Consider the following 22,212-nt stretch of genomic DNA (forward strand, 5'->3'; position numbering starts at 1 on the left):
GGGAAATATCAAAACTCACAGGACAAAGAATGACACGTAACAATACATTGAGGTATATGCTCATGAGCTCATGCTCATATGTCTCAGAAATGCACTTGTCTTTAAAGTATTTATTTGGCACACCCCTTTCTTTTGAATGACTAGTAAAGGGACCAAAATGCTTTGGCTTTTATGGCTGTTGCAATAATTTGGTGAGGAGAAAAAACATTCTCCTCCCTAAAGCTGTTACTGACATTGTTAATAAGGCACCACGTCTAGTTTCAAGTATTTTAACCCACTGGAAAAAAAAGTGTCTTTCTTTCTTTCTTTTTTTCTTTTTCTTTTTTAGAACTACTGATGTATTTATTTTATGCCGCCTTCCTCCACTCTCTGTGTTGTTGGTCTCCCCAGCTTGAAGCGTCAGGTCTTGTTATATCAAAGTGTTTGTATCCAAGCAGCTGGGGGAGCAAGGTGGGAGAGGTTGTGAGTAGATCAAAGGTTAGTGTTGTATATTTTGTCTGACAGAGTTGTGGAAAGTGACTGTGTTAAACCTGCCCCAAAGTCCTCTAAATATTAACACTGACATGGGAACAAAAAGGCCCTCGGAAATTAATGCACACAAAGCATTAGTTGGTACATTACATTTTCTATTCACATTGTTGGTTAAATTGAGTCAATTGAGAATTTACAAAATGGGAGACAACACTAGACTTTGTAGTGGACACTTAATGAATTCAGAATTAGTCTTAGATATTTGGTCTTCAGGGAAATATGGAGCCATATCGGTAAAAAGTGTACGTTTCATAACCAATTGTGGTACGTGGGTATTTTAAAAAGTAGCCTGCAGGGTTTTATATCCTTCAGTTTCCAGTTAATAATCAGTGCCCATTTAGTTTTGCACAAACCCAGTTTAAACAAAAAGGCGCAAGGGGATGAAGGAGTAAAATTTCCACTCAAGATTGTACTTGTTCACCGTGGTTGCAGTTTTTGTACTGAATGTTATCACGCAGTCAATGACGTAGAAGCCTTAAGATTACACTTTTATAGGACAAAACCTTCAAACTGCCAATATCGACAAGGAATCATCATCCACACACATCTGTTTTCTGCCTTATATTACTGCTAGCTGTTACATTTAAACCTGTCTTAGACATTTTACTGTTCAAATGAACGCCAACTGTGGCTTTCTCACACCTTTTTGAATATTACCTTCTGGAGGAAATGTTTCATAATGTAATTTAAAAAAATAAATGTTTAGTGCACAGTTTTGATTGGCTATGATGGCATAGCTTACTCATCACTTGCTTTTTTAATCCTTCTGGTACTTTCTTTCTCATAATCTTTATTGAGAGATATATACGGTCAGGTATTTATCATTAGGGATATCGCTTTGGTTTATACTGCAGCTGATTTTCCGATTGACATCCCATCTGATTCTGCTCTGAGCAGACGGAGCAGTTTGATTGGATGATTGTCTTCAGTGATTTTTGTGATATTTCAAGCACAAAAGAGATCCATTGTTAATAACAGTAGTCAATCATTTTCAGGTAGTGGGTGGCAATTGTGAGAAGGTTTCAGGAGGGAAATTAAATGGTGTCGAGTGCTTGATTAAAGACCATAATTATATGTGGGTTATTGAGTTTGATGGAAACCATAATTATCTGCGGGTTATTGGGTTTGATGAAAGAATCACTGATCTTGAAGACAGACTATTTCTTACAAAATCATTAAATGAATTTATTTATCTGTGCGAGTCTTAATCACAAGCTACAATAAAAAAGTTCATGAGGTGTTTTGTTTTTGGACTGGTGTTGATTATTTGGCACCAGTGTATACAACGCAGTAGGCGTTTTTGTGTACTACATACCTGCTGGAGGGAAGAAAAGCCTCGTCTTAGTCCCAGAGGAGTCAGAGAGTATGCACCATGAACTACATTTTACAAATGTATACTTTCTCTTTTTCAAGTTGTGCAAAGTTCAAAAGAATAAAAACATCAAAGTGATTTTTGCCTTGAGATTTGATTGTGCTACGAGCCTTTCTCTATGAATCTCCTGTGCAGGTAATCTGCATCGCTCACTAATCGTCATTCATTTTGTCTTTGATCACACTGTCAAGCTGTGCAGTCATCAACAAATCTACTGGACTGTGATGTTTGTATGCATTAGCTATTGATTATTTTTGCAGGCGGATGAAAGTGTCTAGCTCGAGGGGTTATTAGAGCTCAAAGATACAGATATAGACACAAAATAACATAAATTATTAAACACTGTAAACAAAAACAGACAGACAGACAGACAGACAGACAGACAGACAGACAGACAGACAGATAGATAGATAGATAGATAGATAGATAGATAGATAGATAGATGAGTAAGGTAAGTAAGAATATTGTAAATGATGACTTGATGAAGTAATTTATGAATGCCTTATACACCAGTCAGCCACTTCATTAGGTACACTTATCTTTCAATATAATGCAGTCCAGTTTAACACTGCTGCAAACTACAAACTCAATGGTTATAAGTTATTTATGAAAAGGATAAAGGGAAACTGCCAGAGGGATTTTATCAGTCTGACATCCCACAAGTTTTTCTTATTAATGGCTTTTAATGGTTCTATACAGCAAATGAACCCATTAACTCTAATAAAATACATTAGTTACAATTTATAAACCTTCCATAAAGAGACAAATCCTGTCTTTTAATGCTGTTTTGAAGATAATCCACTAAAAATGAATGAGATTTAGAGCTTTTCAGGGCTTTTCGTAAAGGCCGAGAAACAGATAGTGCCATCTCTCGCTATTGATTTCACTGAGTTTTCTGAGGGTCGTAAGCTGAGAAACAAAGCCTCAAGCAGATATCGAAAGCCGTTCATTATCCGTGACAGCAGCCTGACCGCAGCGACTTAAACGGCGTGGCGGAATAATGAACAGCGTGCTGCCTCTCAGGAGTGACCGTCAAATGAAGGATAGATTATTATTGGCACGGAGTTGTTGACTGGTCCAGCTTTAAACCTTTACAGTACTTTAACCTGGTATGTATGTATCCAGCTTTAAACCTTTACAGTACTTTAACCTGGTATGTATGTATGTATCTATGTGTGTATGTGTGTGTCCGTGTGTGTGTGTGTGTGTGTGTGTGTGTGTGTGTATGTGTGTGTGCTCCGCAGATAGACTGCGTCTCCATGGAGGCGCTGTTGCCATGACAACCGTGAAACACTTAGTCCACGCTAAGGTAAGACAGCTGCTGGCCATGGAAATAGATACTATGATTATATATATTTATATATTTATATCACGGCTAACTATGAAGTCACCTTTACGTTCTCCTTGTTCACTGTGGATGTTGTAGCCACTGTCGTCTAGCTGCCTTCAGCTACCTTGTTGTTGTTGTTAGCTTTGTTTTGCTTTTGTCTCAGACCCGGACACTAACACACCATGTTCATCCCTTGTACTTAACCATGTAACATGCATGCTTTAGTCTCAGATGTGCAGTGTACAACTAGTACTGTAAGTACTGTACTTTTCACGGCTCTGTACAGTTTTGCAGCTTCACTTAAGCTGATCAGATATAATGTATTGTGAAAGATTAAATGGACCTTTATTTTTTTTTTATAGCAGCCATTGACATGTAACACGTTCAAGGTAATCTGTGTTATCACTTTGTGGTGCAGCAGCAGTGACAACACAAACAAACATAAATAACACAAACAACCAATGAATGAACAATAAATACGTTACATAAGTTTGAATGAGCTCCCTACTCAGTTCTGTATGATGAGTACATACAGTGCATTTTGATGGTAATAGCTACTTCTGTCTATTTATAATAGTACGATTATGAATGGTCGACCTTTACTTGATGTTGGTGTATTGTTATGAAGATCTCGGTCCTCACACTACTGCACATGCAGTATGTCTGCATGGTTAGACTTATTAATGATAGTTTCTATAAACTGAGCATTGTTTTTGGTCACAGGATGTCCACGTACAGCAGAAAAAGCACCCCAGACTTAGAAATGGAAACAGCTTACAATACAGAGACATCCAGAAAGACAATACCTACGTTGGAACCGTCCGCTGCGACGCAGGTACGGAAATTAGTTCATGAAAGAGATGTTAAACATCAAATACTTGACAAACTACCAGGCAAAACACTGCTAAATAACTATGTATTATTTAAAGTCAAATCAAGTCAAGATTATTTTTTTAACCTAACATCAAATGTGTCCAAAAGACTCTACGGCCACACAACTTTCTATTTATATATATATATTTTTGTTAATAGCTTTCTATTTTTCAAAAGAGAACAAATAGGTTATTAAATATAAGGTCAGTGCTTTCAAAAAGAAAATGTGGGCGTTCATTTTTAACTGTTGTGACTTATCTGTCAGCTTCCAGAGAGTACCAGCTGTCTAACGTGCTCAGATGATGGCCGGTACCTCAGTTTGGGTCACTCTCAGGGCTTGGCTGTGTGGGATGCATCTTCTCTGATCTGTGCTGCAGAGTGGCTCGAGGACAGATTAGAAATTACATTTATTCAGATGACCAGGATGGCTGAGACGGGTTATCTGCTTGCCACTGTTGATGATATGGGTGGGTAGTATGTCTCTGATCCCAAAGTCATGGACTGTTACTGCACTGAGCTGAGACAATGATGTCTAAGAATCAGAGGAAATAAAAGTTAAATAGAAGAATTACAAAAAGTGTTAAATTGATATAAGCTGTTATCATCTTTCACTGCAGGCGTTGCCAGAATCTTTGCATATCACTGTGAAGGCATTCACCTCCTCAGTGTTATAAACGTCATGGTGCGTATTGTCTGTGTAATTTCTTAATCACCACAGGACAAAAGTGTGTTTATGTGTGTTAATGATAAAGGAACTTTATATTAATAGGATATATTTTCATAGGTGTCTAATTCCTTCTAGGAAAAGGAAACATATAATATAATGTCTTTTGAATTATCAGGAAAATATCAACAAAAGGAGCATTTGCTTGACATTTGAATTATCTGCAGGGGGAGATTATGGAGCTGCATCCATCAGATGTAAGTAAAAACTTCACTTCGTGTTTGAGCTTCGTATTTTTAACTCAACTTAATTATGGATATTTCACACCTCCTGTCAGGTAATGGTGCTCTTTGTCTTGAGATCTATCACCTCCCCACAGAAGCATGGCTGAAAGAGTTAGACTTGGCATTATCACAAAAACAGGTATTGTACAATCGTTTGAAGATTATCATGAATTAGGCTTAGATTAGGTGTTTTACTGAACAGTGACATTTGATCTGACTACCATTTGAATCTGAGCTTATTTGGGGTTTTTAAACTAGAGACAAATAGGATGAGTTGTTGACACTTGAAAAGGTGCTTAATCTGTATAAATACACATAATGGCATAAATTACAAAATAAGGCTTGGACCTGATGCTGCCTGAGAAAGAGCACTGAGCTTGAAATGTGGTTAAAAGTCCAGCTGCTAGTCATTTTCTGCTCTTTTTAAGTGCCTATCATCATGCACATATTTAGAATAATACATTTCCCATGTCTTCTTTGTTATTACTGACCTGGCTGAGAAGCATTTTGGTCCACTGGTTTATGGGAACTAGAGCATAAACCATTTTAAATGCTGCCAGATTTTTGAAGGGTTCATTTACAAAAACATAGATTTTTTTAATTTATTTTCATAAATCGTTTTTTTTTTCTTTTTCTTTTGGAGCAGTCCAAAGAATATCAATCAAACAGGAGTTGGTTTGTTTTGACAAGATATCTCATTTATTTTCACTGATCATATTTTTTTATTGTGTGCTCAGGAGAAATCAAATCAATCAAACTGGTCTTGGTTTGTTTATTTTAGGAATGCTGTTTTTGCAAGTAAACTCCTCATATCATTGAATTACAGGTTCTAACTTTTTACTTATTTTGATTAAAAAAAACTTTCTCTCTTCATCAGGACTCAAACTCATCTGAAGACGTGGGTGTGAAATGGTCTCCGGTTGCTCTGCTGATTAAAATCAAACCACCCAAAATTCCAGCAGGTATAATTTTAATTTCTTCTAGAGCTTCTTTAAAGGGCGAGGGGTCATTGACCTATAGCGGGTCCTCAGACTTACTGAAGGGGGGTCACCAATCTATTGTTTGGTTATAATTTGAAACTTTTTATTAAAACAAAATATATGTATGAAAATACAATTTAAAAAAATATCATCAATGAAAATAAATACTATATTTAGTATGAGATCCCTGCTCCAACTCTCTATCAGCTAAAGGGTTCTTGGCCTGAAAAACATTGTAGACCCCTGATCTGTGTGTGTGATGGTGTAGTTTGTTTGCTGTTATTGCAAATAGAAGTAAAAGGATAAGCATGAGCATGCAGAATACAGCCGAGTCAGTAACTCACCCTGTTTTGCAGGGACGGCATTGGATGGTCCACTTGAGGTGTTGCAGATGACAGACTTTTTAACACACTGTTTGGCTCTGGATGAAAACATGAGCAGCACCCATCAACAGGAGGAACAATCTTTGGACACAGATGCAGGAAAAACAAAGGAAACAAATGAAAGCCAGAGGTTAAAGTTAACACAAATACTATCAATAGTTCACAGCTGATCTGCTATGATAGCTCTGTTGTTGACCCACTGACTCCATCCCCACATCTTATCCAAAAATTGTGGCCTTGGTGACATTGCATGTATCAATCACATGAACGCAAATGCTCAGCCCTCTTTCTGTCTCATATAAGTTATATGTCAATTTTTTTTTTTCCAGATGTTGTACCCACCATTTTCTTCCACCTTGTGGTCAGTTTCCTAGTGACAGCAAATCAAAGTCTCAGCCAGGTTTGTAAACAAGAAGTATTTGAAATCTGAGTAATGAATATGTGAATTTTCTATGGTAAAGAAGAATCTAAATCGGTTCACTAATACAGTTTCAAAGGCCATTCCACTAAAAACCATTTGTCAGTTTCTAAAATAATGCGTCATAAGCAGGGTCTTTGTGCTTTAATGAATAACTAATTCCTATGGCTTTTATCCCTCATATGACAGGTTTTGCTCCTAATAATGTCATCTTTAATCTCTGACCTTTTCTCTGCAGGATTGCCTGTTGTCGTCTGTGTGTGGTGGAGTGGCAGCCATAATCTTCTTCAGTATTTGCTGCAAAGAGCACCAAAGAAAAAAACAGGTGGGATATTAATCTGCCGGATGTTCACAACCACATCTTTAAAATGTGCTGCCTTCTTTTCTCTTTGCACTAGAGAGGACATCAGGCATGATATGTTTTGTTTTCTTATGACCCTTCTTTTCTTTGAAGCAGACGTGGAACCCATGCCAGATATGTTGTGGCCACATGCAAAGGAAATCCTCTGCTCTGCTGTTAGCAGATGCACCCGTTACATAGCGCTTGGGCTTGTTGATGGTGTGGTGTGTGTCTGGGACAGGCAATCTGGTGAGCAAATCTTATGGTGAGGTGTTATGGTGTAGAGAAAGCCACAAACATAATAGTCTTGCCTATACAGAGAATATTAGGAGAATTTACAGGATGTCATCATTAACCACATGGTAAGAACACGATGAAATAAAGAATGAGTGAAAGAAAACAAAACACACACACAGACACACAACTACGCATATTAAAGCATGATTCAGTGAATTGGAGCTTATTGCCTCAGTTAGTTTGGAGATATATTTAGGATTTCCCTAAAAGGAACTTCACTGATTAGTGATAATGAGGATGAATCAGTTTGTGGAAAGTTGTGTCAAGCTAACAGCCATTTCAGAAGTTTGCAATGCATGTTCTCATTTTCTTCTCTGTCCCTTAGGGTCTCCGTTGTCTGTTGTCTTAGTGTCAGCAGCAGACAGTGCCTTCTCCAGGATGCAGTTTGTGGATTTCAGTCCTGTGTCTGCTAATGATTTCCAGACTTTTACCACAGCAAAAGTCCGTCTATTGGTGGTGTGTAAAAGTGGAGCAATTCATACAGTTACCACAGGACGAGGAACACAGTCCTGCACAAAGCAGGTCGCTGAAAGGTTACCTGAGTTTTATATGTTTTTAATGTATGCATCTTTTTTTCCAGATGAAAAGCATGCATATATCAGACATTATACATTATACAATACATTATTTCTTACATTTCCGATAGGCCAAAACACAGCAGGGCTCTCCCAACTGTCATTACATCAGTGCCGTTTCTGCAGAGCCTGGTAAAAAAACTTTTAAGTAAACAATTTAAATCTTTTTACATAAAAGGAATTTCTACAGAACTTACAGTATTAGAAGTTTTGACTATTGGGGTCCTGCTGTCTTATTTTTCCTTTCTCAACTAGTCGCTTGTGGTCCAAAGAAATGGAAATATGCTTCTCCAGGATGTCATCAAACAAACCACTGTGTGCTTCTTGATTCCTCCTACAACTCATATGATTGCTACTCCTTGCAACCCTGTTTATGCTCTGAACACCAAACAGCAAACTCTCTTTATAAAAGGTAAACCCAAAGCCAAATATCTGTTTTGTTTCAGAAGAAAGATATAAACAAAGAGTATGATATTCACTAAATTCATATATTAACATGGGTATGTAAGAAGCAAAGCTGCAGAAGCAAAGTTACATAAACTGCTGCAATTAAAGGCTTTCATGTCTCAGCAGGTGACCTGGACACCAGCTGCACTGTGTCTTCTGAAGAAGGAAGCCAGAGTCAGCTTTTCATGTTCAGTTTTGGAGAATCTGACATTTTCAAACAGTACATTTCACTTCCAGACACTCCACAACAATTACAGACATTAAGCTGTGCTACTCTAGAGGAAACCTGCGATGTCTCCCTTCAGCAAAGGTTATTTTCTTGGTGTATTAATGCCACTGTAATCTGAATGTGTTATGTCCTATTCGTGTACAAAGCATTGAATGAAAGTTAAAGCAGTGTCTTGCCATGTGTTTCTTATGTTTGTATGTGAAGAGCGCTGTCTGTGGATGAAAGGAACAAAGCTAGAGCAGAGACCTGGAAGCAGCTACAGGAAACTGCAGTGATGGTACAGCAGAGAGCAGAGCGATACAAAAGAGCTGCAGTCAACTGAACAACTGCAATAAATTATTGTTGTACTGTTGCATATGTAGTGTTTATGTTTATCAGATATATAGTGCTTGTGTACATTTTTCACTTTATGTCATTTTTAAGCTTCTTCTAATTTTTACTGACTTCACTGCACTGTTCTCCATGACCTACAGTGCTCATTTGCACACAGGTGTAGTATGTCTCATGTGAAATTACTGCAATTAGTGTTCCATTTTTTTAAACAAATGTACAGGCATACTTTTCCTCTAAACCACAGATGTTTGGGGTAGCATACGATCCAGTAACTGGTGTTTACTGTTGCAAGTTTGCTTTATTGATTTCTGTTATATTGCCTGGTGTACGGGCAAATACACAACACTGTTTAAAAAGTGTATTATATACTGTACATCCCATTGCTACCTATCAAATAATATCAAAATAGTATAGTTATGTACCATTTATTTAATAAATACACTGACACCAACAGCAAACGTTTAATTATTTTAAGTCCAAGAAATTCTGAATTTGTCTTTTGTACAAAAGATTTATGACGTTGTTTGTGTTGAGTTAGGCAACATTTCTTATATCTGTGCTGCTGGTAGGTGATCTCTAACATGTCTTTTAAAAGGATGAGGTATTCAGACTGATTATGACTGGGCACCTTGGCATTATGTTGCCTTTGGGTTCAATGTTTCATGTGCCATGTTTTAAATGTCAGAAGACACAAACAAACAGGGCGCTGAAGATTTACTTTTTTTTAGTTAGTTTAAGGCCTTTGAATCTCTAGCATGTGAAGTTTAGGTCCGGTTTTGGTTGAAGCAGTAACAAAAGAAGAGTTTCTTGTGCACTTTAACAGCCTATAATAGTTTTTATTATTATTATTTGACCCTTATGCTTCAAGTCAATGCAGCAAAATGTACAAAGAAAATTAGAACAATGGAGATTAGTGGGCAACTTCAGTAGCTGAGTGCTCTAGTTTTATGTGTGGCAAACTGACAAATTCAGATTCATGGAGCATAATCAGCTACTAAATGTCCATATTTATTGAGTACCAGGGCAACAGCAAATTAGATGGAAATAGGTGAGATGGATTTACAGAGTCAGAAGATCGTAATCTATCAAAGACCTTGTTCATCTGTGTAGCTGGATAATTAAACCGGATTGGTATGTTTGAGGTTAGATTGGTTGGCAGAACAATAATGTAAATTCTTGTGTTACTGTGGTATCTATTTCACTGAGAGTTTTTTTTTTTGATCAGTTGCCTAGCTGCAGAAACATTTATCTATATTGTTTCATCCATCAAGTGTAGTAGCAAAGGGCCAAACATCATTGAGTCTATTCAGAAAGCTTGGCATGTGTTACTGTCCATACCAGATATTTTATACTGTTTATTTTCCTTATGTTAGTGTTCTTTAGTAAGTTGCTTGTGACATTTTTGCTTTCTCAATATTTTACATATATACATGCAAAAATAAAAACTGCATTGTCATTCCTAAATCATTTTAGGTGTGTGTTCCCTTTCCCAGAGACATACAATTAACCATAATATTAGCCTTTTTTACATATTTAATTACTTGTTGACAAAAGCTAAGGTACAGTATATTAAGGTTTAAACTTATGCATAATAGCAGCATGGCCGCTTTGATTGACAGGTGGCTGCTGTTACAGATGGCTCGTTTGAGCACTCATTCAGCCCGCCTCAGGTGATGATCCACATCTTTGCCGACTTTTAGATTAGAGTCAGGACTGCTAACATGGCGGCTACCCGCTTCAAAGCGGTTCTTCAAAAACCTATGGGTGACGTGACGCATACGGTGTCCATTCTTTATACTGTCAGTGGTGTTGAACAGTTAAAAGAGAGTAAAGCATCAGCTATCAGCCAGATAACTTAGTTTAGCATAAATAATCATAACATTAAGCCTCCATAAAACCACAATGTGTTGTCTTTACCCTTTGTTTTTTGTACTAATTAAAGAAAATAGACCACATTGTATAATAAGCTTCTGAGCTGGTTGGTGGATTTTGTTACATCTAAGCTTAGTTAATCAGTCATGTGCAGTATCTTTATATTTAACAGACAGATAAGAGAGTAGTATCGATCATCTCATCTCATCTAACTTTTGGCAAGAAAACAAATAAGCACTTTGAAAAAAAAAAGTTGAATTCTTCCAGTGAATGTATTAATCAGTATTCAGTAAGAATACTGATGGATTTCACGAAGACTTTTCTAAGCAGCCTCTCGAAGCTGAATATTTATTATTATATCACTACCTTAGTTTCAGTTTATCTTTGATTGTAAACTGAATAACTTTGTATGGTTGATCAACAAACAATCTTAAGACGTGACCTTGGGGTCTGGAAACGAACATGCAATTAATTGGTCAAATAGTTGATCATTATATCCTGACAAATGAAGAAACAATGAAGATTATGAGTCATTGAAAATGTTTCGTCCAAAGTCACATTTAAAATCAGGACCATTTTTACAGTCCTGTTGGTTTTTACCCTGATCACATTCAGGAAACGTAAATGCATGCAGAAAAAGGTTAAGTGAAAGATGAGCGATTCTGGAAATTAATATAATGACTCTTGGTTTTAAAATTTTATGGCTTGTAGCTGCAGTAAAAAGTGACCCACATAATCTTCAACATGAAATACAGCAGCTATATTTCACACACTGTTTTTCTATTTAGACATAGAAGAAGCGGAAGTTGCTAAGATTTATATTGAGACACTGTCTTTTAAAATGACATGTTATGCCAACCCACCTGTCTGCATTTTGAGGTCCCTCTAATTATGAAGGACTGGATGAAATGTCGCAGCCGCTTCACCTGAACACACAATAATTCATTGTTCCATACAAAAGAAGAAACAAATTTATTCTTTCCATAGAGCGGAGGATAATTTTGAAGTTCTTTGTCACATATCAATTTGTCACAATTGAGGGGTTATAAATGGCCTTTCCATTTGGACTCTGAGTCATAACAGATTATAGGCAGTAGTCCCCTCAGGGGTCCTTCTGCTGCACATCAACACAGAAGCGTGTTTGCATAAGAGATCTACACAGAAATTGCCCGGCATTGCTGTGCAACAAAATTACATGCTCATAGGTGTGATTTTTTTCTTCTTTTCCCACAGGGCTCTGTAATTTCACCTGAAAATCGACAATGCTTTCAAGAGCAACTGATTCACAATAGACACTGCAATTTACAGTAAATACATTTAATTAAAGATAAACAACACAAGTTACAATTTACAAAGCAACATTCCTTTGTAACAAGAGCCCATTGTGTTGGCGTAGTGTAATCAGTGTATTTATTTTATCCTCTTCAAGGATATCTTCTATATTTTCTGACCAGCCACCATTTACACAGAAGCACATTATATACTTTGTGAAGATACAATACAGAACCCCACACATCAGACACTGAATAAATACAACAGTACTATTACAACATTATGCAAAGTAGTAAAAACTGTCAAGGAACCTCCACCCATCGTCATATGATGCTCTTGGGGCTGGACTGATTTGGATCTGTCTCTGTGCCAATGTCTGCTATTAAAAAGCTGCTTCTTGGTGACGTTGACTCTGTTTTTCTGCAGTTATCACTGCACAGTATGAACATCTCCTGGCTAGCGGGGCTCACATGTCTTTTCAGTGGCAAAGAGTTGGCAGTGCAAGAGAAAGATCCAGTTATAACCGTGTTATTATCCAGGTCGGACACCGTGGTGGCATTGCAGTAATACCTCCGGAGCCCCTTTCGGAAGTGAATGGTGAACAGTCCATAGATGACTGGGTCCAGGCAGGCGTTAACAAGCCCAAAGATGAAGAGGATGTGCGTCAGGGAGTGGGAAACCTTCCCCTCCAGGTCATCAGGGAAGAACCAGTACCACAGGCCCAGTAGGTAGTATGGAGTCCAGCAGATAATGAAAGACGAGACAATCACAATACTCATTTTTAGAGTTCTCATCCGAGCTCTAGGGATGTTATTCTTCGAACGACGCAAATGTACTTCATTGGAGGGCACTGGGAGCAGAACAGATGACAGAAACAAAACGCTGTATACATTATAAGAAGCTTGAATGCAAACAAACAATAAAATCTATTATTTAATATGTGAACTTGTGAGCAGATAGTTTTATTGGGCCAGGTTTTAAGGTTTCTGCCTTATATTTCTACTACACAATGAAAAAATACATTTAAACAGCTAACAAACAGTCTCCAGCCACAGCAGTACTGCTTTGAGCTAAATGTTAACATCAGCCGCTGACATGCTCACAATAACAATGCTAACACACTGATGTTTAGACGATAAAACATTTACCTTGTCCACTGTTACATTTGCTAATTTTGCAGTGTGCTCAGGAGCTAGTGTGGTTCATTCACTAATCAGATGGCCAGTGATTTGTTCCCAGGCTCCTCCGGTCTGCATGTCCAAGTGTTCAAGGGTAAGATACTACTACTCAGTGTGTGAATGTGTATGAATAATTAACTCCCAAAAACACTGATGAGCAGTTGGTACCTTGGTAGCCAATGCCGTCAGTGCATCAATGTGTGAATGAGATATGTAAAAACGACTTGAGACTGATCAGAAGAGTAAAAAAAAAGTGCTCTATAAGTACAGTCCATTTATCATTTAATTCACAGTAAACATGCAGCTGAGGCTGAAACAAATTAGTTGTGTAAGTATTTAGTCAAAAATCAAGTATATTTTAAGATATGGGATTGTCAGTGTTGTTAAAGTTTAGCCTCTGACCACCGTGTGTACCAAATTTAATGGAAATTCATCCGATAGTTGTCAAGACATATCACTAAAATCTAAAAATGTCGTAGTGGTGCTGGAGGAAAAGCCACCAACATCAGTAGGATTCATCCTCTGGGGAACATAAATTTTACAGGAATCTATCAGATAGTTGTTGACATATTTCAGTCTAGAACAGACTGGCATTGCCAAATATCTTGTTACCTGGTGTATGGATTGACCAGGAGTGGGAAAGGGTATTAGTGAATCTTTAAAATGTATTTTCCAGTGCTGCTCACATCAATACGTCAATAATATGTTCTGTGTTTAATATGAGTGAACCAAACATTTAATCACTAATGCACTAATTAAACCACTGCTGTTTGAACTTGTGTTCCGATGTTTTAATGGTTTTCACCTCAGCTCTACGGCTCTATGTGGGCTGAAGAACAAAAAGCATTAAATAACCAAAGACCAAACACAGGCTTTTATCAATGTTTGTCTACTAATAAAAGGTTCAAACTGTGGAGCAGTAATTACATTACATAAATCACTGATGTAAACAGAGAACTTCACACTCGTTTGAACTCACAGTTGTCCTTATTCAGTCGTTTGGAGATCTCACAAAAGATCCTGGTGTAGCAGGTGATCATGATGATCAGCGGCAGCAGGAACAGGCAGGAAAAAGTGAACATGTTGTAGGCTGTTTCATGCCAGTGAGTGATGAAACTTCCACGTGTGGTGCACTGAGTGAAGTCTTCGGGGTGGATGATGGTCACATTGTGGAAAAGGAATATCTGAGGAGGGAAAGGAGCCACAATTAGAAGTACATTTTCAGTTATCTGATAGAACATCATGTGTTTTGGTGGCCATATTATCATCCAGTGATATCTTCTGATGCTCTGGTCGAACTCCCAGGGATAGACTGTCTCAGGACATGAAATGTAGTTACCCATTAAATAATAGTAAATAATGTACTCTACAGACCTCCTGTCTGGAGTATTTCTGTGGTTATCTGCATGTCAGGATACCACTTGATGAGAAAATTCATGTTTTTTTGTGATTATCCGTTAAGCAATCAAACTTGATCAAGCTTACTTCATTACTTCACAAAATAATCCTTTTAAGTAGTTCACACTTCATCACCTGGAGAAGAAAACACCCAGCTTACATGATTTGTATTTGTTGAAGTGGATATCCTAATGTAACTCTCATGTCTTATGACCCACAAAGCTATATCTACAGTCATCCTCTCACTGTTTTAGATGAGCACTTCAACTAACAGATGTGATGGTCATTGATTTGTCTGCTGAGGTGTTAGAGGTAACACAGTCCAATTAAAATTTTGAATATTATTCACAATGATCCTCATCTGCACAGCCTCCCTCATAGCAAGTACATTTTCATGTTAACTAAACATGTTGGCAAGACTGTCCTGGCAAATGGGATCAACATTTCTTTCAAACAGGACAGTTTTTGTAGAAATGATTATTTAAGGACATAAATTATAAATAAAACATAAAATATTTATTTCACAACTTAAACCAAAGTAAGATCTTTGTTATAGTATAGAAAGTGTCCATGTCCTCATTGGACCGGATATGTTATGTATGAAAACCTGTTTCTTACTTAATCCATTGAAAATAAGTGTTGACCACTGGCTCACATGGTCAGCTGGCCTTACCTGAGGGACTGACAGCGCAACGCTCATGCCCCACGCCACAGTCAGCATGACTCTGTTCCTCTTTCTTGCCTTATTGATGGCCAGAGGGTCGAGGATGGCATATTGCCTATCCAGACTGATCACCACGGTGACAAAGGCGCAGGAGTACATCGCCTGCAGCTTAAGAAACATCAGTAGCCTACAGGCAAAGTCCCCAGCAAGCCACTGGACTGTGATGTTCCACACGGCATCCACAGGCATCACGATGAAGGTCACCAGCAGATCAGCCACCGTCAGGTTGATTATGAGCACCCTGACATGAGATTTGCGCTTCCCATCGATGTGCGCCGCCCACAGCACAGCCAGGTTGCAAAAGGCTGATATGCCGCAGAGAATGCAGGTGATGATCACCCTGACTTTGGCTGCTGTGGTGAATGTGGGCAGCTGCAGGGCGCCGCCACCCGCTGTCCAGTTGGAAGTGGGCGAGGAGTAGTTGCAGCTGGCATTCAGTTGGTGGTCTGTCATCAGGTGATACATGGTCGCTTCAGAGTCACACAGAGTGGTGTTCATTTTCTGATCTTCGCAGAAGAAGAACCATTCTGCTCATCCACCATGAAGATCAGCACTGGTTAATGAGACTGAAGAAAGAGGGAGGCATTAACAAGGTACAAGATGGATGAGTCACGGGCCTGAAGAGGATGCAGGTCATCCAAACACATTTGTGTAACAAGAGAAATACAAATATCCCATGAATGAATAATACGATGGCTCTTCAAGAGGAAGTAATATATATAAAAATGTATGGATATATGGAAGAGTCATCCGCCTTGCAGTTAAATGAGGTGGAAAGATGGAGCTAATGAACATGGAACTTATGGATACAGTACATTTAGCTAATATTATGTGCTGTAAACATGTTTTCCTAGAGTGCATGTACTGTATTACTGTTAACAAATTTCATTTGCTGTTTAATAATCATAATGATGTTATAATAACACTTAATTTTTAGAAATTTTAGAAATAAAAATCCACTCACTCACTTATTGGAACAAAATTAGTTTTAATTATGTTAAATAGCAAATCCTATATATAATATAAATAATATATAATATATATATATTATATATATATATATATATATATATATATATATATATTTGCTTGTGATTTTAAACAGAAAACACATGCTGTAGTATCACCAGGTAGTACTGAAGAGAGCAAACATCTGCACAGCGGCATCCCTGACAGCAGAATAATCCTGCACTATCCTGGCTATAAGGGTTTCGAAAACATCAGGCCTTTTTGATATGATTCATATATTCTAGGAGAGAAATCAGCATCGAAATTAGTGAGTGAGTGATGAGTCACTCAGTTATGATGAGGTTGCCTTGAATGTTTACTGTTTACTATATGTTAAATTTAATAAAAGAGCAGCTGTCATCATAAACGATGAATCACATTGTGGTAGAATATATATAGACATATGCATAAACTAGGTAGGTCATTTAAGAACAGTTAAACATAAAGGCATGTACACACGCTCATTAGTCATCCAGTCTGTGTCCTTTTTCTTTTATACGAGTTAAAAATGTATTATTAATTAGATTAAATATTTTTTCTGTTAAAATCGAGTCCAAAAGACTTTTAACAGAAAAAATTACAGACACTGAAATATCAAGAATATGCGGATAACTACAGACGGTCGGAACATTTCATGAATCATTTTCGTGTCCTGCAGTCAGAAACTGTTCGCCTGCACCGCAGATGATTTTGATGACTTTGATTTAATTTGAAATCCACCCTGATTAAGTCAATGAAACACTCCACATCTGCGAGAAATACGAATCAAAAATTCAAATGAAAAAAAAAAAAAATAATAAACTTACGTTCATCTGCAGAGGAGCGGTCTGTGGGTCTTGCCTTTTGCGCACTTGTTGTGAGGAGCACGAAAGCTTCGTGTTGAATATAGGTGCCCGTTTGTTTTCCAGCTGAAGGCTGCTGGAAGTTTTGCAAGCCTGCAGATTCACTGACACCTTCTACAGACATCCAGCTCCTCTACCAACCAGTGCGTCCTGTGTGCGCCTCCAGCCGCTCCACCTTTATCCATATGAATTACCAATCACAGCCGCGCAGAATAAACCTCCGGGGTTTGGTCTGACCTCAACTCCGGATTCATGTTAGAAAAAAGATAGAAACACGTGATTATGAGTAATCTGATTTACGATCAAGAGCCCAAAAGAACACCAATCATATTTGGTTTTTGTAAAAAAAAATCATTATAGTTTGGGATGCGCCTGTGTTATGAGATCCTCCAGTAAGAACTTTACATAACATATGATTCATGAGCTCAGACTCTGGATTGCTGGAAAAATAAAATTATCTTTGACCATGAAAAACAACATTTAAAGGAATAATTTAACATTTCACATAATCTAACATTAGCCTGGCTCTGTCCAAAGATAACACAATCTGCCTAACATCACTGCTATGTTTCAATAGTTAAAGAAACATTGTGTAACCATAAGATAACAGATTTAAATCATTGTGCTGCTGTACTGACTTAATGACTTCATACACCTGTTCTTGCACTTTGACATTCAGGTACAATCACCCACGACAAGTATGTGATGTTTTAGGGCAGTAAGTCAAAGGCTACCAACTATGTCACTGATTTTGGTGAAACTGGATCATATTTTATGGACAAAATGTTTTCTGTTTTGCTTCTGATCCGGCTGATTCACACTAACTCTTAATTATTTACAGAGTTTCGTGATGGACAGTAAAGTAAACTTCTGGTAAACTATAGCTGCTGTTAGCTAATGTTGCCCAGACTATGAGCTCAGAGCACTAGGGCAAGTGTTAGTATTTGTACCGCTGGCATTTTGGACCACAAGGAAGAGGAAGTCTTCAGCAGCTAGTGTCATGCCAGAATGCCTTCTGACAGACATCTAATTTATCTAATAAAATTATAACAAAGAAAGTAAATCTACAGTAAATACTGGCTCTGTTTCCAAGGTAATGTCCCACTGAAGGCTAAAACCATGTCATGGCAAAGAGGAGAGGTAACAGGGATTAATTAAAGTACTCTCTGAACTTCCCACACCACATTCCTCCTCCTTCTTTACATTCCAGTTTAAAAATGTGTAAGACACAAAAGGGAAAGAGTGAGGGCCACCACTGAGCCACAATTACATAATAAGGTCCATTATGTGGCAGTGCTGCATGAGAAATTGAAACGAAGTGAGCAAGGGTGATAAACTGTGGCTTTCTCTTCTGTCTGTATTATTGTTTGATAAATTACAGGTGGAATATTTTTCCCTTTCAAGCAAATGTAACATTGATTTCAGCTGGAAGTAAAACTATTAACCACACATGTAAATAAAACACCCCCCCCAAATTAAATGTAGTGTTTGCAGTAGTGTGGAAAGAAGTGAATCTACCTTTATGTTGCATAAAAACTGTATATTTCTTTATGCTTTCCTACTCCATTCATCATTTCATGACCCCTCATAATTTATCTTGTGTCCCCCAGGTTTGTATCCACTGTTGTACAACATGGCTAATAACGTGTGTGCATTACAGTGTACAGTATGACTACTGTTTGCTCAATCCATTCACATTTTCTCAACTCTAAACTTTGCCTCAGTTTTTATATTTGCCACTCAGGTTGTGGTTTGAAATGTCACTACATGTCATTACATCTAGGCTGTCAGTGTGAGCCAGCATGTCATTAACATCTTTCTTACAAGCTATAGAAACTTGTACACGATACCTGCAGTGCACACAAGAGGCTTATTCTGTTCTCCTATTTTGTCTTTTGTTAGGCATTATATATTTTCCTACATGTGTAATTATTGTCACTTGTACACTATTATATTTATTTAATGACATGTAAACACTTACTTCTTCTATTTGAATGAACTCTTCCGTGAAATGTGCTACATAAAGGCAGACTAGTAGCTTATTCTTTTACTTGGTAATGTCTGTCCCTTTTTCTTGTATACATTTGTTATATGATCAGAATCTAAACCACAAAATCTCATGGATTTATCTGGTGATATTTTCTCAACGGAGAACCAACATCCCCGGAATTACATGCACAGTGTAATATGGACTGGAGTTTTCCTGGAGATGTCTCTATAAACTCTCAACATTCTCTGGTGGAAAATAACTGTGGCTGGATTGTAAGTACTGAGGTGGTTGAGCTGTGTACACTTGTTCAGTGTAGCGGTGTATATTGATGTCTCTATTTACAGTCTATAGATGATAACTGAACAAATCTCAAAGAGAGATGTCTACAAGCTTCTACATCTTATGAAACTGAAAGTTTTTCATACCAACCAGACGTCACCGGGTGATGAAAATAGCTGTTCAATCATAGAGGACAAAATAATTAGTTAATCAAGAAATGTTAACAGGTTCATTATGCACTTACAATCAGGATGTGGTATATACATATATACCACTTGCTGCCTGTATTTCCAGCTGGCATTCATTTGAGCCTTTCCGACTGGTCATTAATAAGCTAGCTAAATATGTGTACGCAAAATTTATAGATTTATAGAAAAGAACTGTTTTATTTTAAGATCAAGAAACTCTGACATTTGCAAGCTAAAAATCTACCTAAAAGGGACTGACAAAGCAGGATATGGTCCTCTGTCTTTGTGTTGTCCTTGTATACATGTTGCAGCATCTGTTTTGATTTATTAAGATGGATTAATTTCCCTGGTTTAGAAAAGATAGGTATGTGGTGTTCAACTCATGGCCAGGAAGGAAGGGATCATGCTGACCCAAAACATGTTGTTATTTGTCACCCCAGTCTTCCGGCTTCACTCATGATGAGCTCTTAAAAGGATGTCGTGTCATAATACAAACTCAATACTCGATTCACACTGAGTTGTGTTTTCAACCTCCAAAGGTGTGTATTTTTAGAATAGATCAACTATATTCCCGGTCTCTATTCTACTAACTAACAGTCTACTGGCCAGCCACAGTTTTATACACAACCAAAACACACTTTTAAATTTTAATGGTGGTTTATGTATAATGCTCTTCATTTCCACACAGGCTAAACTTAATTACCATGGCCTCTTTGCAACTTTTTATTATGATATTGATGCTAAATCTCTCACAGTTGTCCTCTTATATCGTAACCCTAAATTCACCAACTGATGAACTGATCAAGATGTATTTAAAAGAACTTTAAATGCAAACTTGTGAATGACAGAGATGTTTATGGGCATTTAAAGTTTAATTGGACATAGAGAGGGACAATATGATAAAAACATTACTTTCAATTCACGTGAGGAGATATAACCATTTTCATTTCCATATGTCAGGACATACACCATTTTAAGCATTTCAGTTAGTTGTTACATTCCTGTAGTCAATTTTGTCTGCCCTTAAAGGTTATAAAATTCAGTCTCTGTAATAGTTTTGAGTTTGTTTCTGTGTTTCCTGTTTTATTTTGTAGTTCCACCCTGTCTGTCTCACTTCCTGTCTTTATTCTCGCCTTTTTTTAATTTTGCATCTGCCCCTGATTTGTTTCACCTGTCTCTGATTAGTCCTGTCTATTTAGTTCCTGTGTTTCTTTTGTTTCTTTGTTTTTGTTTTGTTTGTCTGTCTCCTTATGTGTTTTTGGTTTCTCTGTGTTCTCTCTGTTTCTTATGCCTGAGGATTATTTGCCTTCTGTTAGTGTTTTTGCCTGGACATCCAGATGCTTTTTCTTTAGTCTGTTTTTTGTGCCCTTTGCTTGTTTTGTATCCTGCTCCTGGTGTGTTTTATCTCTCACCATTTGGTCTGTCATTAAAGTTGGCACTTGTTTAATTCCCTATATTTGGGTCCTTTTCCTGTTACCTCCCCACTCCCCCTGTGGCAGTCTCAAGAGGTAATAGCTGTAATGTAATGCGAGGTTTGTCTGTTTCTCACTTCACGTCTGCTGATGGGAACACATTTTAAAAGAGTTATGATTCTGCTGAAAGTTTGCTTTGTATGATGCATCTCAATGGTATTTTGATACATGTTATTATCACATAATAATAACAATAAACAGGAACAGAATTTATGTTCCGTTTCCTGAATCAAAGCCATTGATTTGTCTTAGCATTTCTTCCTTGCCCCATGGATCGCCAGTTGCAAATGGTTTTCTATATCATGCTGCCATCAATTTATCTGATCAAGTCCACATAAATCCTGCTTATTCATGTATTACTTCAAAATAAACGCAGGTGTCATCAGCAAAGGTGCTGCAAGGCAATGCAACATTATCTGACTACAGCTAGTAGATTACTTCAGTTTTAACCTCACAATCATTGAGATGGTTTAAGGTGGACCTTCCAGAGATGTAAGATCCTAAACCGAGCAGCATTCAAACTCATGGATGTGTCTTCGCAACTTTCTTAACTTTATTCAACAAATTGAACTTTGTGTGTCAGATTCCATCTTCTTGCTGCAAACAACAGGATATAACTCAATGTTGCAATAACTCAAGTGCAGAAAAACTCCTACATTGTGTCCTTCAATAACATGATGCTGAACACAGTGCTAAAGTGTTAGATGAACAAACATCATGCTTGGGCTTTATGTCTTCCGGGCAATTAGGGTATTTCAATGTAATCTGCCTCTTAATTCATAATAGGTAGACAAAGTTATTATTTTCACCTGGGGGTAGCTCGAAGAAAACCTTATGAAAGCTGAGTACCATTTCAGGGGTTGCCTCCTCTGAGGTCTGCATTCCCAGAGTGAATAATGGGGTCGACATTATTTGAGTTGACTCACAGGAAGC

At 37.6% G+C, this 22,212-nt stretch overlaps 2 protein-coding genes across 8 annotated transcripts; one reads left to right on the forward strand and one right to left on the reverse strand.

Annotated features, from left to right (window-relative positions):
• The first annotated feature begins 3,103 nt into the window (after positions 1 to 3,103).
• wdr93 (WD repeat domain 93) lies at positions 3,104 to 10,264 on the forward strand. Of its 7 annotated transcripts, none has more exons than XM_019278871.2 (16): positions 3,104 to 3,212; positions 3,957 to 4,068; positions 4,372 to 4,573; positions 4,724 to 4,788; positions 4,949 to 5,027; positions 5,108 to 5,193; positions 5,932 to 6,016; positions 6,391 to 6,547; positions 6,747 to 6,817; positions 7,074 to 7,160; positions 7,293 to 7,424; positions 7,798 to 8,005; positions 8,119 to 8,179; positions 8,303 to 8,459; positions 8,618 to 8,804; positions 8,928 to 10,264. In XM_019278871.2, the coding sequence occupies exons 2-16, from the start codon at positions 3,958 to 3,960 to the stop codon at positions 9,043 to 9,045; spliced, it is 1,806 nt and encodes a 601-aa protein (XP_019134416.2). In that variant the 5' UTR covers positions 3,104 to 3,212; position 3,957; the 3' UTR covers positions 9,046 to 10,264. The 7 variants fall into 7 exon arrangements, 5 of the variants coding, with proteins under 5 accessions (XP_019134416.2, XP_010730264.3, XP_027136842.1 ...); XM_010731962.3 differs by having other exon boundaries at positions 8,621 to 8,804; positions 8,928 to 10,262; XR_003462696.1 differs by lacking the exon at positions 8,928 to 10,264 and having other exon boundaries at positions 7,798 to 7,994; positions 8,119 to 8,195; positions 8,621 to 8,736.
• Positions 10,265 to 12,248: 1,984 nt separating this feature from the next.
• Positions 12,249 to 17,503, reverse strand: LOC104933440 (putative gonadotropin-releasing hormone II receptor). Its single transcript, XM_010749255.3, has 4 exons — positions 17,315 to 17,503; positions 15,450 to 16,066; positions 14,358 to 14,562; positions 12,249 to 13,050 (listed from the first exon to the last, which is right to left on the reverse strand). Exons 2-4 carry the CDS (start codon positions 15,996 to 15,998, stop codon positions 12,524 to 12,526), a joined length of 1,281 nt encoding a protein of 426 aa, XP_010747557.2. The 5' UTR covers positions 15,999 to 16,066; positions 17,315 to 17,503; the 3' UTR covers positions 12,249 to 12,523.
• Between the last annotated feature and the right edge of the window lie 4,709 nt (positions 17,504 to 22,212).

The sequence above is a fragment of the Larimichthys crocea genome, chromosome VIII, assembly GCF_000972845.2.
Source record: "Larimichthys crocea isolate SSNF chromosome VIII, L_crocea_2.0, whole genome shotgun sequence".
In the NCBI taxonomy this organism is placed as follows: Eukaryota; Metazoa; Chordata; class Actinopteri; family Sciaenidae; genus Larimichthys; species Larimichthys crocea.

What these genes read in the sequence shown, in the direction of transcription:
- LOC104933440 (XM_010749255.3), bottom strand. Translation starts at nt 15,998, where the DNA reads ATGAACACCACTCTGTGTGACTCTGAAGCGACCATGTATCACCTGATG. An exon ending in TTGCGCTGTCAGTCCCTCAG is followed by an intron (nt 14,563 to 15,449) that starts GTAAGGCCAGCT and finishes TTCCCTCCTCAG; the next exon opens with ATATTCCTTTTCCACAATGT. An exon ending in ACGACTGAATAAGGACAACT is followed by an intron (nt 13,051 to 14,357) that starts GTGAGTTCAAAC and finishes TTCTGCTCCCAG; the next exon opens with TGCCCTCCAATGAAGTACAT.
- wdr93 (XM_019278871.2), top strand. Translation starts at nt 3,958, where the DNA reads ATGTCCACGTACAGCAGAAAAAGCACCCCAGACTTAGAAATGGAAACA. An exon ending in TGCCACTGTTGATGATATGG is followed by an intron (nt 4,574 to 4,723) that starts GTGGGTAGTATG and finishes CTTTCACTGCAG; the next exon opens with GCGTTGCCAGAATCTTTGCA. An exon ending in GCAAACTCTCTTTATAAAAG is followed by an intron (nt 8,460 to 8,617) that starts GTAAACCCAAAG and finishes TTCATGTCTCAG; the next exon opens with CAGGTGACCTGGACACCAGC.